Source organism: Eubalaena glacialis, chromosome 7 (genome assembly GCF_028564815.1).
Source record: "Eubalaena glacialis isolate mEubGla1 chromosome 7, mEubGla1.1.hap2.+ XY, whole genome shotgun sequence".
NCBI classification, from domain to species: Eukaryota; Metazoa; Chordata; class Mammalia; order Artiodactyla; family Balaenidae; genus Eubalaena; species Eubalaena glacialis.
In genome coordinates, this window is record NC_083722.1 from 75,847,865 (window position 1) to 75,863,893 (window position 16,029).

The 16,029-nt window shown below is 54.2% G+C and overlaps 1 protein-coding gene across 1 annotated transcript; it reads left to right on the plus strand.

Annotated features, from left to right (window-relative positions):
• Positions 1-1,336: 1,336 nt before the first annotated feature.
• GRM2 (glutamate metabotropic receptor 2) lies at positions 1,337-10,758 on the plus strand. Its single transcript, XM_061195403.1, has 5 exons — positions 1,337-2,349; positions 4,815-5,652; positions 7,169-8,244; positions 10,247-10,427; positions 10,685-10,758. The coding sequence occupies exons 1-5, from the start codon at positions 1,900-1,902 to the stop codon at positions 10,756-10,758; spliced, it is 2,619 nt and encodes an 872-aa protein (XP_061051386.1). The 5' UTR covers positions 1,337-1,899.
• Positions 10,759-16,029: the final 5,271 nt, after the last annotated feature.

Below are 16,029 nucleotides of genomic sequence, written 5' to 3' on the forward strand. Positions count from 1 at the left end.
AGCTGGAACCCCGCGCCCCCGGCTCCTCTCCGTTTTTCTCCGCGCCAGAGCCGGGCGCGCAAGGTAGGGTAAGCCTGGTGGTGCCGCGGCCGCCACCGACCTTATCGATCCTGACCCCACGTCCTGGGCTCCCACGGGCCCTCGAGTTCTGGGGTTCCTGGGGCTGGGACTGGCCAGGGCGTCCAGACAACGCTTGCCAGGAGCTCCGGGAAGCGGGAAGACAGCCCTAGGCGTCCCGCCTTTCTGCCCCAAAGAACGCACGCCCTGCATCTCGATCCCTCGTTCTTCCTGCTCCTCCGTCCTTTGGTCAGTCTTTCTGTCTGTGCCTCTGTCTTTGTCTCAGCCTCTCAGGCTCCATCGCTCCCTCCCTGAATTTTGTGGCCCAGGCCCCCAGGCTGCCCCCTTCTAGGGTTCTCTCTCCCTTCAGGGTTCTGTCCCTTGTTGGAGCTTTGGTCCCAGCCACCCCTGTGGGAGTATCGTGGTCTTGACCAGTTTGGGCCTCAGCCCCCATCTGGGTCCGTGTCCCCATCTGTGTTGGTCTTCATGCTTACTTCTCTCTCCTGTTTGCCTGCTTGAGCTGCTTCTTTCTGGGTATGCACAGGATCGCAGTTCTTCTGGCCTAGCCCCAGTGGCAGATTAACCCTGGGGAGCTGAGGGGGCAAAGTGAAGAGCCCCAGTCTCTGTGGCCAGGATATGGGGTCCTTCAACTAGTTCTGCCCTTCTTCAGGCTCAGTTTCCCTCTGCTAGCCTTCCCAAGCCTGTGTGATTGTGAGAGCCTGTGTGGGATGGGTGTCTGGGAGGGCAGCTGGGGCACAAATATAGGGTGCAGAGTGGAAGAGGGAGGCAGGGTCTCTGAGGGCCAGGGCCAGGATGGACAGGGCCCTGAGACCAAGGATGGGGAGACTGGAGATGGTGACTTTCTCTGCTTGGTTCTGAGCTGAAGAGAAAACGAAAGCAAAAAGTCCCAAACGGCAGTCTACACAGTGCTAGGGTGTCCAAAATCTCACCTTGAGCCCTGTTTTGAGATTTTGACCAGATGGACTGCCCCACCCCCCACCCCTGACATGCACATACACTCACATCTACTTTCCCTGTTGACTTCAGGGCCTGTGGTCACTTCGGTGTCCCTCCCTAGGGCCAGCCTCTCTACCTTGCTATCTAACTTCCAAAGCCTAGAGTCTATTCCCCAGTCAGGGGGCGTTGGGGATGGCTTTTTAAGAACGAGAGGCTGGGAACCTTGGGTGCTCACCTGGGCTTCAGTTTCCCTAGAGGTTGGAGACTAACTACCCTCTAGAGACTCTTCCTTCCCTCTTCCCTGGTGGGTTCTCAGCCAGCAATGGCTCCTCTCTGGAAATCCAAGGCTCAGGATAGGGACTGGACTCCCAAGTTTGTAACTGTGACCTTCTGCTGCAAAGCTGTTGACTTTGGAGTCCCGGCAGGTTTGTGCAGGGTGTTGGACATTCTTCTGGGTCTTCTGTTTTCTGTTTGGGCCTCTACTCTCTGTAATCCTCCATCTCTGCTAAATTTGGGATGAGCACAGAGCCCATCTCCAGCCCCAGATCTGGGCAGGGCTGAGAGACAGGCCAAAGGAGTGTCCCAGGAGTTTCTCATCCTAGTTAGGGGCACCACCTCTCCCTGGCTCCTCAGTCCCTGGGAAAGGAGTTTGCGGGAGGCAGAGTCAGAAGGGGTAGCCACTCTCAGGTTCCACTGTTCCCTACCTGTTTGTCTGTCTGTCTGTCTGTCTCTCTCTCTCTCTCTCTCTGCAGGAGCTGGGTCCCTCCTCATCCTTTTCCTGTCTGTCCTTTCCTGGTCTATTTACACCTCTCTTTGCCTTTGCTGCTTCTGCCCTCACCCCCTGGAGGCCCAGGTCTGCTGGACCCATCCATCCCCTTTGGGGCCATGGGATCACTGCTTGGGTTCCTGGCTCTGCTGCTGCTGTGGGGCGCTGTGGCTGAGGGCCCAGCCAAGAAGGTGCTGACCCTGGAGGGGGACCTGATTCTGGGTGGGCTGTTTCCGGTACACCAGAAGGGCGGCCCAGCAGAGGAGTGTGGTCCTGTCAATGAGCATCGCGGCATCCAGCGCCTGGAGGCCATGCTTTTTGCACTGGATCGTATCAACCATGACCCGAGCCTGCTGCCGGGCGTGCGCCTGGGTGCGCACATACTCGACAGTTGCTCCAAGGACACACATGCCCTGGAGCAGGCACTTGACTTCGTGCGTGCATCACTCAGCCATGGTGCCGATGGCTCACGCCACGTTTGCCCCGATGGTTCTTATGCCACCCATGGTGATGCTCCCACTGCCATCACTGGTGTCATTGGCGGCTCCTACAGCGATGTCTCCATCCAGGTACATGGGGGCTGTTTAAGTGGGGGCTGGGGAGGGAGGCCAGAGGTGGGAACCTGGAATTCCTGCTGAGCAGGGGCTCTGGGCTACCATGCATTAGAAGAGGGACTAGAAGCTTCCTTTGAGTTAGCTTTTTACAGAAGACTAAGAAAGTGCCCCCGTGGCAAAATGGGAGTAGAATTTTAGAGACTGTGCAAGGAAAGCATCCCACGTCCAACACATACACACACGCACACACACGTCTGATGTTATACAGCCCTAAGAAACTTAATAGGCGTTTTGTGTCAGAACTCTAGTTTTGAATCCTGGCTCTCACACTTACTGTGTGACTCTGGACATTATTTCTCTCTTCTGTGCCTCAGTTTCATCCTTATAAAATGGGACTCATAATACTTACCACTCTTAGGGGTGTGGTGGAAATTTAATGAGGTAATACATGCAAAGCATGAATCGGGGCCTGGCAGATCGTAATGGCGTAATCAACATTAGCTGCTATTGTTATTAAGCCATTTCATAGATGAGGAAACTGAGGCTTGGAGAGAGGCAAGACACAAGTCCAGGTGCTCACAAAGTGGAGACGTGAACCTAGGGCTCTCAGCCAAGGACTTCCGGGACTGTCAGATCATCTCTCTTTGGATTGGAAAGGGGTGGAAGATAGAAGCCAAGAGCAAACCAGAGAAGAGAAACAGGGGTTGGGGGCCCAGAAGGAAGAGAAGCAGGATGTGTGTGGAGGTGAGGAGGAGGGTACCCAAGGGTCTTCAGTGGGTGTAGGATTTGAAGGGGTGGGAAGGAGAGGGAACCAGGTCCTCCCTCCTCCTGTTCTCCCACAAGGGGTCAGCAGAGGGTACTGGCTCAGCTAATGTCCCTTGCCACACCTGGCTGCTTTAGCCCAGGTGGGATCCTCCCTGTCCCTGACTGGGTTCCTCCTCTTGCTTGGACCCTTACCTTCCTGGTGCCTGACATAGGCTGCTGGAAGGTGAGGCCAGAGCTGGGACTGGGGTTGGGAGTTGCAAGGAGGGCCTTGTCTGGGGCCTCAGCTTCCTTTAGGAGGCCAGCAGAGGGCATTGCCATCAGAAGCAGGGCCAGGACCCCTGACCTGGAAGGCTTGTTTAGGAGAAAGGAAGCAGGAGTCTAAACCATGAAGGCAGCTTCTGGCCTGGGGTTGGGGAGGCCTGCTCATACCCCTATTGCAGGGAATGAATTACCGGTCCTGCTAGTCCCAGCTACTGGAAGTGGCCAGCAGTAGCTTGGACAGGTGTGGCTGTACCAGCACCTACATCTGCAGCCCTGGGGTGGGGGCCGGGATGGGTAGGCAGCCTCCCACCTGCTGATGTCTGCAGGGGCCTCTGGGGTGCTTTCCCAGCACCCGCTCTTCACAATTCTCTTCAGGGCCCCATGTATTCATCTCCAGGAGCCCAATTACCTCTCTCCAACCCCAAGTTGCCCGCCTCCTGCATCAGGGCCCACACCTCAACATCAGTCTGCTTTTTCCTTGTCTGGGTCAAAGCAGAGCTCAGTCCTTTATCCATAGGCTGCACCTGCCTGTTAATGATTCCTCCATATTCTGGCCCCTTCTCTCTTGCCAAAACCCCTATCATCTTCCAGGCATTGTGGCTTCACATACATCATTTTTATCTGCTCATCAACCTTGTAAGGCAGGAATGAGAAACTGAGGCTCAGGGAGGTTTGCTAACTTGCCCAGGGGCACAGAGTTAGAAAGTACAGGGAAGGCATTGACACTGTCAGAGTAAAAACCTGTGTCCCACTTGCAAATACAGGACCTAACTCCCGCTTGTGGAACCTGGGCCATGCCCTGCTCTCACCTACCCACCATCCCACCTGGTCCTTGGCTGGACCCCACTCTTAGGGGCAGGTCCCAGGGATCTGGGGGTGGGAGATCGGCTGCCAGGCAGGCAGTGGTAGGCAGGAAGCCTTGTTTATTTCAGGCTCAGGCATCCAGTGGAGACAAACTCTTGGGCTCTCAGGGCTATGGAGCCCTCAAATCTGGGTCTTCCTGGGGGAGTCTTTTCCTTCTTTCTCCATCATCCCATCAGAATTGACTCCGGGGTAGAGAGCTTAAGAGCCCTGAGCATCCCACTTGCCATCTAGGGCCTCCTTTTCCCTGTGCAGCCAGTGGCCAACCTCTCTCCACCCAGGAATTGGGCCTTCCCTTAGCTGTCTCTTTTTGTTACTGCCATGAGTCTGAAGGGAGACAGCAAAGGGGTTCAGGTGTGGCTCAGGACCCTGGTGCCTTGGCCCTGGGTCTTTCTTAGCCCTTGGGAGGGGATAGAAAACTCCCTGCCACCAGGGGGAAGACACATCAAGACAAGATATAGGTCTTTTGGGAGAGGGAGACCTCAGGGCCAACCACATGGGCACTTGATCCCAAGGTCCGATAGCTGTGGGGGCACATCTGTCTCCAGCATTTGACTTGGTCTCTATCTTCACCCTCTCTACCCCTCCCCCAGGTGGCCAACCTCCTGCGGCTATTTCAGATCCCTCAGATCAGCTATGCATCCACCAGTGCCAAGCTGAGTGACAAGTCCCGCTATGACTACTTTGCCCGCACGGTGCCCCCTGACTTCTTCCAAGCCAAAGCCATGGCTGAGATTCTCCGCTTCTTCAACTGGACCTACGTGTCCACTGTGGCATCCGAGGGCGACTATGGCGAGACAGGCATCGAAGCCTTTGAGCTAGAGGCCCGTGCCCGCAACATCTGTGTGGCCACCTCGGAGAAGGTGGGCCGTGCTATGAGCCGCACAGCCTTCGAGGGCGTGGTGCGAGCTCTGCTGCAGAAACCCAGTGCCCGCGTGGCTGTCCTGTTCACCCGTTCCGAGGACGCCCGCGAGCTCCTCGCTGCCACCCAGCGTCTCAATGCCAGCTTCACCTGGGTGGCCAGCGATGGCTGGGGGGCCCTGGAGAGCGTGGTGGCAGGTAGCGAGGGCGCTGCTGAAGGTGCCATCACCATAGAGCTGGCTTCCTACCCCATCAGCGACTTTGCCTCCTACTTCCGGAGCCTGGACCCGTGGAATAACAGCCGGAACCCCTGGTTCCGCGAGTTCTGGGAGCAGAGGTTCCGCTGCAGCTTCCAGCAGAGAGACTGTGCAGCCCACTCCCTGCAGGCTGTGCCCTTTGAGCAAGAGTCCAAGATCATGTTTGTGGTCAATGCGGTGTATGCCATGGCCCACGCACTGCACAACATGCATCGCGCCCTCTGCCCCAACACCACCCGCCTCTGTGATGCAATGCGGCCTGTCAACGGGCGCCGCCTCTACAAAGACTTCGTGCTCAACGTCAAGTTCAATGGTAATGGTGCTGGCCAGTGTCCACCAGGCAGCTTGCCCTCGGAGGGTGAAAGGGAACAGGCCCTCAGGTTCTAGTACATGGCTAAGAAAACATAGCCCATAGCAAATAAGGGCATTACCCAAGGGGCTGGTGTCAGAGCCAGGACAAGGACAGCTAGGCAGAGAGGACTCCAACAGGAGCCAGGACTAAGGTTCCACTTTCTGAGTTCCTTCCAGAGAGTAGACGTCTGGCCTGGTCCTTCACTGTGAGGATCTCTGGTTCCTGCTTGGGCCTTGCCCTTTATCTCCTGTCTCTTTATCATGCAGGGAGTAGGGATCAGGAGACCTCAAGCCTATTGTCAGGCAGCAAAATATCAGTGAGAGTCAGAAGAAAGGTGCATCAGGATGACACTCTATTTTCCAGGAAAATTTCTCTCCCTAATCTTGGTTTTCCACTCAAGGTGGCCACAGTCTCTTCAAACCAAAAGTTATTTTAATAGAAGTTCCAGCTTCAAGAAAAATAAATGCCTCAGAATCATCGTTGTGCTTCAGGAAGAATCACTGTGGGAACAGTGAGAGAGGGTGCCAGGGCTGACAAAGCTTGGAGTACTGGACCAGGATCAAGAGGAATAGTAATTCCAATAAGACTGACATTCAGAGTTATGGGAGAATCAGAGTGGGGGTTAGTGTTGCATTTGGGTCTGATTGGGTTGACATTAGAACAAGGCTAAATTTAGCCCGCTGGGCTAAGTGGAATTTACGGTAGGGCTCAAGTTGGATTTTGAGGACTTTTTTGGGTAGAAAGAGTAGGGGCTGCGGGGGACCTGCATTCAACACCAGGCTGCACCATTCACCACGGGGCCTTAAGTACATGATCTGCTAACTTGAACACCATTTCTCACTGGGACCTGGGATGACAGGGGTACCTGCCTTCTGAGCCTGGCTGAGAGATGTGAGGTTCACAGGGGAATGGGGATGGGGAGTCAAGTGATTTGTGAGCTGCCTGCCAAGCATATTCTGGTGAACATTGGTGGTCCCAGGTGACCACTGAGGTTGGGATTCAGCTTGCACTGGGATCCGTGTTAGGATTGCCCGGGGCTGGAGCTGGGGATGTCATTGATGGGATTAAAAGTAGGACCAGGACTAGACCTAAGGTCGAGTTTAGCCTTAGGGGGTCTCCATGGTAGGTTTGGGGAAAGGGCTGTGGTGTGTGTTGGGATAAAGTTGGGGTCTGGGGTCTGGGTTGGAAGGTCTAAGGCTGGGTTTTGGGAGTCACGGTTGGGGATTGGTGTGGGCATTAGGTTTGTGGAGGTGCCTGGATTTTAAGGTTGGGGTTCTATTTGGGGCTTAGGGTTGGGGTTTGTTGTAGCCTCTCATTTAGAAAAATGGCTGGAGTTAGGCTGGCTTTAGTGCTGGGATGAGGATCAGAAGGATGAGGACTGACCTAAGCTTTGGGGTTTGAGTTCTATGTTAGGGTTGAGGTCACATCAGGATGACCCACCAATCCAACCCTCTCTTCCTTCCCTCCCCGACCCCAGCCCCCTTCCGCCCAGCTGACACCCACAGTGAGGTCCGCTTCGACCGCTTTGGGGACGGTATTGGTCGCTACAATATCTTCACCTATCTGCGGGCAGGCAGTGGGCGCTATCGCTACCAGAAGGTGGGCTACTGGGCAGAAGGCCTGACCCTGGACACCAGCCTCATCCCATGGGCCTCGCTCTCAGCCGGGCCCCTGCCTGCCTCTCGCTGCAGTGAGCCCTGCCTCCAGAATGAGGTGAAAAGCATGCAGCCGGGGGAGGTCTGCTGCTGGCTCTGCATCCCCTGCCAGCCCTACGAGTACCGGCTGGATGAGTTCACCTGTGCTGACTGTGGCCTGGGCTACTGGCCCAATGCCAGCCTGACTGGCTGCTTTGAGCTGCCCCAGGAGTACATCCGCTGGGGCGATGCCTGGGCCGTGGGACCTGTCACCATCGCCTGCCTAGGCGCCCTGGCCACCCTCTTTGTACTGGGCGTCTTTGTGCGGCACAATGCCACCCCAGTGGTCAAGGCCTCTGGCCGGGAGCTCTGCTACATCCTGCTGGGTGGTGTCTTCCTCTGCTACTGCATGACCTTCGTCTTCATCGCCAAGCCGTCCACGGTGGTGTGCACCTTACGGCGCCTCGGTTTGGGCACTGCCTTCTCCGTCTGCTACTCGGCCCTGCTCACCAAGACCAACCGCATTGCGCGCATCTTCGGTGGGGCCCGGGAGGGAGCCCAGCGGCCACGCTTCATCAGCCCTGCCTCGCAGGTGGCCATCTGTCTGGCCCTTATCTCGGGCCAGCTGCTCATCGTGGCTGCCTGGCTGGTGGTGGAGGCACCAGGCACGGGCAAGGAGACAGCCCCTGAGCGGCGGGAGGTAGTGACATTGCGCTGCAACCACCGCGATGCAAGCATGCTGGGCTCGCTGGCCTACAATGTGCTCCTCATTGCGCTCTGCACACTCTATGCCTTCAAGACCCGCAAGTGCCCTGAAAACTTCAATGAGGCCAAGTTCATCGGCTTCACCATGTACACCACCTGCATCATCTGGCTGGCCTTCCTGCCCATCTTCTATGTCACCTCCAGTGACTACCGGGTGAGCTACCTGCTCCAGGGTGGGCTGAGGCTGGGGGGGATGTGGGGCAGGGTGGAGTGGGACACAGGACCTTCTATTTCCTGATATCTCATTTAATCTTCTGGTAACTCTGAGGCTCCAACAGTTTAAATCCTCACCCAGGAGCACACAGCTTGTGGTGGCCCAGTTAGGAGTGGACCCCAGGGGAAGGTGGGAAGGCTGAGTGGGGCCTGGGGAAATGGCCATGGAGGTGGAGGAATTAGAGCTGAGAAGAGATTTCAGGACTCAGATGTTATCTCCTAACCTGGGTGGAGGTGGAGGTGCCGAAATATGTCCAAATGAGCAGAGGCTCTACCCTGCTCCACTGAGGGGTTGGCTGCAGAAGGGCAGCCCTGGTCTCTGCTCTTGTGGAGCTCCGGGCTAGCAGGGTGATTGACCAAAGAGCTGCTGACTGGTTTAGGTTGACAAAAGGCCCCAGTGAGAATACAGAAGAGGGAGGTGTGTGTGTGGTGGTGGTGGTGGTTTGTGTATGAGTGTGTAGGAAGTCAGAGAGGGCTTTTTGGAAGACGGGTCCTTGAACTGGACTCTGCAGCACAGGCAGGTGGGAATAGGTAGGGTGGAGGAGGTGGGGAGGGCAGCCAATACAGAAGCTGATTGGAGCAGAGGGTCTGCATTGCCCTCCCCCTCACCTGGAGTTGAGGTGGGGGGGTGTACATGGTGGAAAGGTAGGCAGAGGTGAGAGTGAAGCAAGAATGGGAATGGCAGGGCTATTAAACCAGCAGCCCCAGAGGGTACAATGCTTTGATGCCCCTTGGAGCTGTGCAGTGTGGCGTGGTGCCCCCAGAGCTGTGCGACTCTGGGGTTGAGAGATGAAACCAGGGAGGTCAGGAAAGGTGAAGCAAAGAGGGGGAGGAGATCTGGGGTGTAGGGTTCAGGAAGGTCAAAGCAGGTGAAAACTGTACCCCAGTTGGTGGCTTCCTAGCAAAATTCCAACTGGCACTGAGTGCTCAATGGGTCTCCTCAGCTTCAAGGGGCAATGGCTGCTTCAGATGGAGTGGTCAGGGCAGGCCTCCCCAAGGAGGTGACAGGTGAGCTGAGCTCTGAACAATAAGAGGATAATCTTGGGTAATCCTCACAACTCTGGAGTAAATTCTGTGGCTCTCCCCATTTTACAGATGAAGAAATGGAGACTCAGGGAGGTTCAATTCCTTGCCTAAGGTCGCTCAGCTTGGGAGTATAGAGCAGGGTCTGAGCTGACAATTTTAACAATTAAAGGAACAGGAAAATCGAGGCAAGAGCCCCTGCAAAAGCCCTTTCCCTCAGGACAGAGGTAGGGTGGGCAGTGCCGGTGGCCAGGGACGGCTGGGCTTGGCTGCTCTTGCACCTGCTGGGCCACCAGCCTGGGCAGTGGAGTCCAGAGCTGGGGAGGGAATCTGCTCGGACTCAGCCTGCATTTGCATATGATTTGCATTTGCATGCCAATCATAGGTGGCTAAGGACTTACCTGGCATGTACACACACAGTACCCACACACACATGCGCGTACACATGTATCCCTACACTCACACACGTGCACATACCAGCACACCTGGCAAACATCCACATCTTCCCACACATCCATATACATGCATCCTATACTTGCACACACAACTGCACACTCTCACCACCCCCTACATACACACCCCCCGTACAGATATTCATGCCCTTACATGCGTGCACTCCATACCTGCACCCCTACACACACCCGCACACACACACATGCCTGCACACGCACTCCCACATGCATCCTGCATGTTCACCCCCACAGCTAGAACTCTGGTCGTCCTGGAAGACAGTGCACTGGGGCTGATGCTGGGACTGTGCCCAACCTTCCTAAAAATTCTTTGGAGCTTGGCAGACGGACCAAGGTCCAGTGTTGGATGCTTACGGTCTCCCCTGCTCCTTACCCCACCTCCTGGGCAGGGTTCCTGGGGCCAGGCCCAGGCCTGTGGGACAGACTCATCCTTGACCTCTCCCGTCACAGGTGCAGACCACCACCATGTGCGTGTCAGTCAGCCTCAGCGGCTCTGTGGTGCTCGGCTGTCTCTTCGCGCCCAAGCTGCACATCATCCTGTTCCAGCCACAGAAGAACGTGGTTAGCCACCGCGCACCCACCAGCCGCTTCAGCAGTGCAGCTGCCAGAGCCAGCTCCAGCCTCGGCCAAGGTCAGCGTCCATCTATTTCTAAGACCCCTCTCCACCTGTGCCCCCTCTCCCCACCTTAGTTCCTCATCATGGGGGCAACTCCCTGGGTTGCTGAGATTCCTTGGCTGGGGGTAAAGTGCCCCCTAGATGAGACTGGACAGGAGAGGGTGGGGGGGGGGTGATGGTGAGCTGCTCTCCGCAGCCCTGCTTCCCCGCTGCCTGCCCTACTGTATAAGGGACCTTGGGACTGGCCCCAACCTCCAGCTTCCTTTCCCTAGGGTCTGGCTCCCAGTTTGTCCCCACTGTTTGCAACGGCCGCGAGGTGGTGGACTCAACAACATCATCGCTTTGAGGATCCCCACACTCCTGCCCCGACATGGCTGCTCCCCAGAAGCCGGTGCAGACCCGTGTCCAGGGCCAGGAGGAAGATGGCTGGAGCACTGCAATAATGCCAACCCCATGCCCACCCCCAGCGCCACTTACCAACCTATTCACTCCAACCCTTCAGAGTCAGAAGTCAGGGTCCTTGGTCTGGGAGCCTCTATAACGACCACCAACTGCCCTTGCAGCTGTGTCCCCTCCTTGCCTGGCCCAGGACTTGGAAGGGAGCAAGCCAGGGTCCACTCTGCACTGGAACCGGCTGGCTGAGGACTGAAGGCCCCAATCCCCAATCAGCAAAGGTGCTTCCAGCCCTGCCCCTCCCTCCTTCTAGGGCCTTTTAAATTTTTTATATAAGTTATTCTGGGATGGGGAGGGGGGTCAAAATGGGGGCTGTCGCTCCCCCTGCACAGTAGTTTGTCCTGTGGTTTATTTTGTATTATCTGTAAATAAAGTGTCTTTATTAAAAAAAAAAATCACTCTTTGCCTCTGATCCAGGGAGGCCCCTCACCCCCACCACAGCCTCTCAACCTTCATTTTGCTAGTATTTGTTCATTCTGCTCTGTGCCTATGCTAGGAGGATCTGGTGGCCACAAGACAGACCCAGTCCCGCCTGGTGGAGACACAGAAAATGAATAAGCCATCCTTCCTTGAAAGGAGCTGCTACAGACAGGCCAAGGCACTACTGGGGTGAGGACGGGAGATTTAAATGGACACAAGCTCACCTGGCAGTCTGGGGGAGGACGTGGACGATGTGGGTGATGGAGCAGGCGGGGCAGCTGACTGTGACCTTGGGAACTGTGGGCTTTTCCATTGTCTGGCCTGCCTGGCACTTGGAGGAGCCTTTGGTCAGCTCAGAGCCAGGCTGAGCATTTGGGGTGGAAGGAGCCAAGAGGAGGCACAGGCTGGAGCATCGCCTGTTCACGTGGCGCGAACAAAGCCAGGAAGAGGGCGTGAGGAGGGAGGAGGTGAGGTAGGGAGGGCAGTTGGAGAGACCATCTGCTGTCGGACCCGGTGAGAGGTGGGAGAAGGGGGCCTTTTTCCCATCCCTGGAGGCGCTCGCCCCACCGTGGGATTGTGGAGCCCGGCGCCCTCGAGCAGCCCCCGCGTTTGCAGTCTGGGACTCACCAGCAGAGGGCGCCGAGGCACAGGCTCGGACACGACTCAGCCAAGCAACCGCTTCCCTCCTGTGGCCTAGCGGGCACTGGGCACCCAGCTACCACAGGAGCAGAGGAACCTGACTTTTTGGGGGAGGCCCCAGACTGAGGTATCTTAGAGGGACGAGGTATTGCACTGGGAGACGGGCAGACCAGGGACATTTGTTTTTTGTTTTTTAAATTTATTTTTACTTTGGCAGCGCCGGGTCTTAGTTACGGCACGTGGGCTCTTCTTTGTGGCATGCGGGATCTTTTAGTTGTGGCATGCACGTGGGATCTAGTTCCCACCGAGCCCCCTGCATTGGAAGCGCGGAGTCTTACCCACTGGACCACCAGGGAAGTCCCGACATTTGTTATTTTTAAGTGAATTCATTTGCATCTATAGGCTGGTAAGGCTGTGGAAATTTGGGTTAACAATTTAAGAAATGAACACAGAAAACTGAAAAAAGAAAATTGCAAGAGTGGCTTTTCCTCTCCAGCCAATATTAGGGGTGTAGGGATGCCAAATAAAATACAGAATGCCCAGTCAAGTTTGAATGTCATATGAACAATGGAAACCTTTTTGGTATAAGTATATCTCATGCGATGTTTGGGACATAGTTACACTAAACATTTTTATTGTTTATCTGACATTCCAATTTAACTGGGCAGCCTGTATTTTCATTTGCTCATTTTGGCAACACTACTGGGGTGTCTCTGCCCCAGATCCCTGCCCTGAATGACCCAGGCCTGGGTGCAGCCCCTAGTGACCAGGCATCAGGGCGCTGCGCCCCATGGGACCTGTGGTGCTGTTCCCTGCTTCCAGTGTGGCCTTTTCTGGGTCTTCATGCTAAACTGGATCCAAGGAACATTTGCCCACCCTCCCAGGCCCTGGGCAGGCCAAGACAGGGCTCTGCAACTGAGCAACTCTGCAACTCCTCTTGCAGCTGAAAAGCAACCCTCCTTCGCATGGCTCAAGTGTATTTTCCTTAAAATGTAATAATAATAATAATAAGTTTTAAAAGGTAGTAATTAACATGGTTCACAGCTAAAAAGGTACAAAGTGTATTCAGTGAAGACTCTCCTTCTATCCCTGCCACCCATCCAAGGAGAGGGCCCAGAGGCCTGAGAGCTGGGGAGGAGGGCAGGAGGTGGGTGAAGACTTCCTAAAGGTCAGTCCTCAAGTCTGTGGACCACATCCCTTTCCTCCCTCCCTCGCCATCCCCACTCCCCGACAGTGTTGAAGGTGGAGAATCTCTTGTCCTTCACTCCTTAGCTCTCAGTCCTTATCACACATTACTAAGACCAAGCCCCCAGTTCTCCTCCCAATCCTGAGTGTTCTGCGTTTATGTCCCTGCTCTCTTCTCCAATGCCACATTCATGTCCACAAAGCCCTGAAAGGGATGGGGGCTCAGAGGTCCCTGCCCTTTCCGGATGTTACTGGAGAGTAGGTTCTTGTCTCATGGCAGAAAGAATTCGAAGACGAGACAGGGAGGTAAAGAAAGCAAAGCCAGGATTTACTTAAGCAACAGAACGCTCTGAGAGCGGGCAGGCTCAAGTGAGTAGCTGGGCTGAGCTTCTTTGGCAAGCCAGTTATGTGGGGTATAGAAATGAAGGAACGGAATATTCACTGGGGAGGATTCCCTGATTTTCATCCCAGCTCCACGTTCCCGAGGGGAGGAGGGATTTTTGTCCTTTAGTCTTGATCAGAAGTGTCATGGTGTCGGTGCATGATGGGAACTTCTTATCTGCAAGGCTAATTTTATTGTAATGAGAGCATAATGAGCAAAATGTTACCTTCAGACTCCAGAGAGTCACGCCTTTTCCCACCTTTCTTTGTCTGGCTCCAGGACACTTATCACCCCAAATGTGTGGTTTCCTGTCAGTCCAGAAGTTCCTGCTTTTCCTTGTCTGCCCAAGGACCCCCACTGTTTACAAGATGTATGGTTTCCTGCCATTTGGCCTGTGTCCGCCTTTCTCTGTTCACATCTAGCTATCTACCTGCTCTAACATTCCCCCTTCAAGGAATCTGGACCCTTAAAGTCTTTCAAGGGGCAAAGGGTCGATGGTCCATCTCCTGTAACTGCTTCAAGCTGAGCATGGGTGTTGTCCCTACCTATGAGTCCAGGTCTCCTTGCTATCTGTCAGAGATAGGGGTTTGGGGGTTGTTTACAGTGGCGGACATGGAGAGTGGGGAGTAGAAGGAGGCAGCATGCTTATCCAGTGGATGTTGACAGTCCTCATCTTCAAGTGGGATGGTTTGAAATCCCTGACATATCATCATTTGAAGCTGAAGTTTTCTGAAGCTGTGGGATCTTTTCCCTTGGCACCTCAGGTTTCGATATAGCAGCTAACAGGGAGAAACTGGAGTATATCTGAGTGTATTCATTATATTAAACATTAGTCCGGAATATTGTCCAATCCCTCTGCTGGCCTTCTCTTGTGTATTGTTAACTATTATTATGCTTTTATTGTGAGTTTTAGATTTATTTATTCCAGTCACTAGGTTCTTCCACCAGATAGTGACGCTCCCCACATATTAGATATTGGCAGTCTGGTTGGTGTCTGTCACCTAACTGTGATTACTAAACATTAGAGTGTGATTGTAGTATGTTTCATTAAGCCATCGTAATTCTTGTCTCCAGATGCTAATACCAGTAAAACAGAGGCTAACTTTGTCTAAAAGCTGAAATACCCTTCCCTCTGATTTGGAGGAGGGTGTCTGTTCCAGACAGTTTGGCCTCCAATTGGTTCCTGCCCCAGTCCTTCCTTCCTTACTGCACTGGGTGGTAAATGAGAACCCAAAATATCTTGCTGTTAGCCCCATCAAGTCCCTCAAGGAGGTAGGGAGTCCTAAAAGATGTAGGTCCTCTGGGGAGGTACAGCTGTGGGGGCAGATCCAACAGTCAGAAGAGTTAGTAACTTTAGCAATGGCATTCATGGTGTTGGATAGCGGATGTTTGTAAGCTGGAGCTGTGACTATGTGAATAACAAGGGACTTCCCTGGTGGTGCAGTGGATAAGACTCTGGGCTCCCAATGCAGGGGGCCCGGGTTTGATCCCGATCAGGGAACTAGATCCCACATGCATGCCACAACTAAGAGTTCACATGCCACAACTAAGGAGCCCACCTGCCACAACTAAGACCTGGTGCAACCAAATAAATAAATATTAAAAAAAAAAAGTGACGCTGGGTCTGTCAGACCTCACGGTTGGAAGTTGCTAGAAAGATGTGAGGGGATTTTAAAAAAAAAAAAAAGGAGGACCATTAGGATGGGTGTGGTTAAAGGAGACATGACTTCATGAGAAGCAAAAGAGCAGAGATACAGGGAGTTTACTGGAAAGGGAGAGTATTGACACCTGGAAGGGAAGCCATTAGCCTCCTTTAAGGTGATTTTTTAAAGGAGTGACAAACTTTGTTTTCCCTGGGATTCCCTGATTCGAGACCTGTGGATCTATACGTTTTTTTGTTTGTTTTTAATTTGGGGGGAATATTTGGGGCTGGACTGTCCATAATGCATAATCCAGCCAAAAGTAGGCCTTGCTTTTGGTTTTCAGGGAGAGTAAGAGTTGCCCCCAAGGCTGAGAGAAAATCCCTTCCCAGTAAATGGACTGGATTATTTAGGCATGAAAAGAAACTTGTGAGTTATACGGGTCTTTCCCTGGGTGCAAGTGAGAGGGGTGGTGAAATGTTTTAGCTTAGGCATTCCTTCTACCCCAACAATAGAGCAGGTTTCAAGGGCAAGGGGCCCAGTGTGAGAAGTCAGGACAGAATACGCGGCTCCCGTGTTCACTAGAAACTGGACAAGCTTACCTGCCACATCAGTGGTCACCCGCGGTTCCTCCCATGTGATGACTGTCTTCTAGGAAGCCTTGGGAGGTCCCAGGTCCCATCAATCAACCACTGCCATGACTGGCATGGGGGAATTTCCTCACTCCCTTCAGAGCTGGGGGCATTCCCTTCTCCAGTGGCCCATCTTCTTACAGATTGGGCATGGCGTCTGGGTAGAGGTTGGGACCTGTTTCCTGGCCATTCCTTGCTCCAGTGTTTGGAGCTCCCACAGGTAAAACAGGCTCCCTTTCCTGGCAGGGGTCTTCTGAGAGTACTTT

Coding starts and splice junctions, on each gene's coding strand:
- GRM2 (XM_061195403.1), top strand. CDS start 1,900: ATGGGATCACTGCTTGGGTTCCTGGCTCTGCTGCTGCTGTGGGGCGCT. Junction 8,245..10,246: donor TCACCTCCAGTGACTACCGG/GTGAGCTACCTG, acceptor CTCCCGTCACAG/GTGCAGACCACCACCATGTG. Junction 10,428..10,684: donor CAGCTCCAGCCTCGGCCAAG/GTCAGCGTCCAT, acceptor TCCTTTCCCTAG/GGTCTGGCTCCCAGTTTGTC.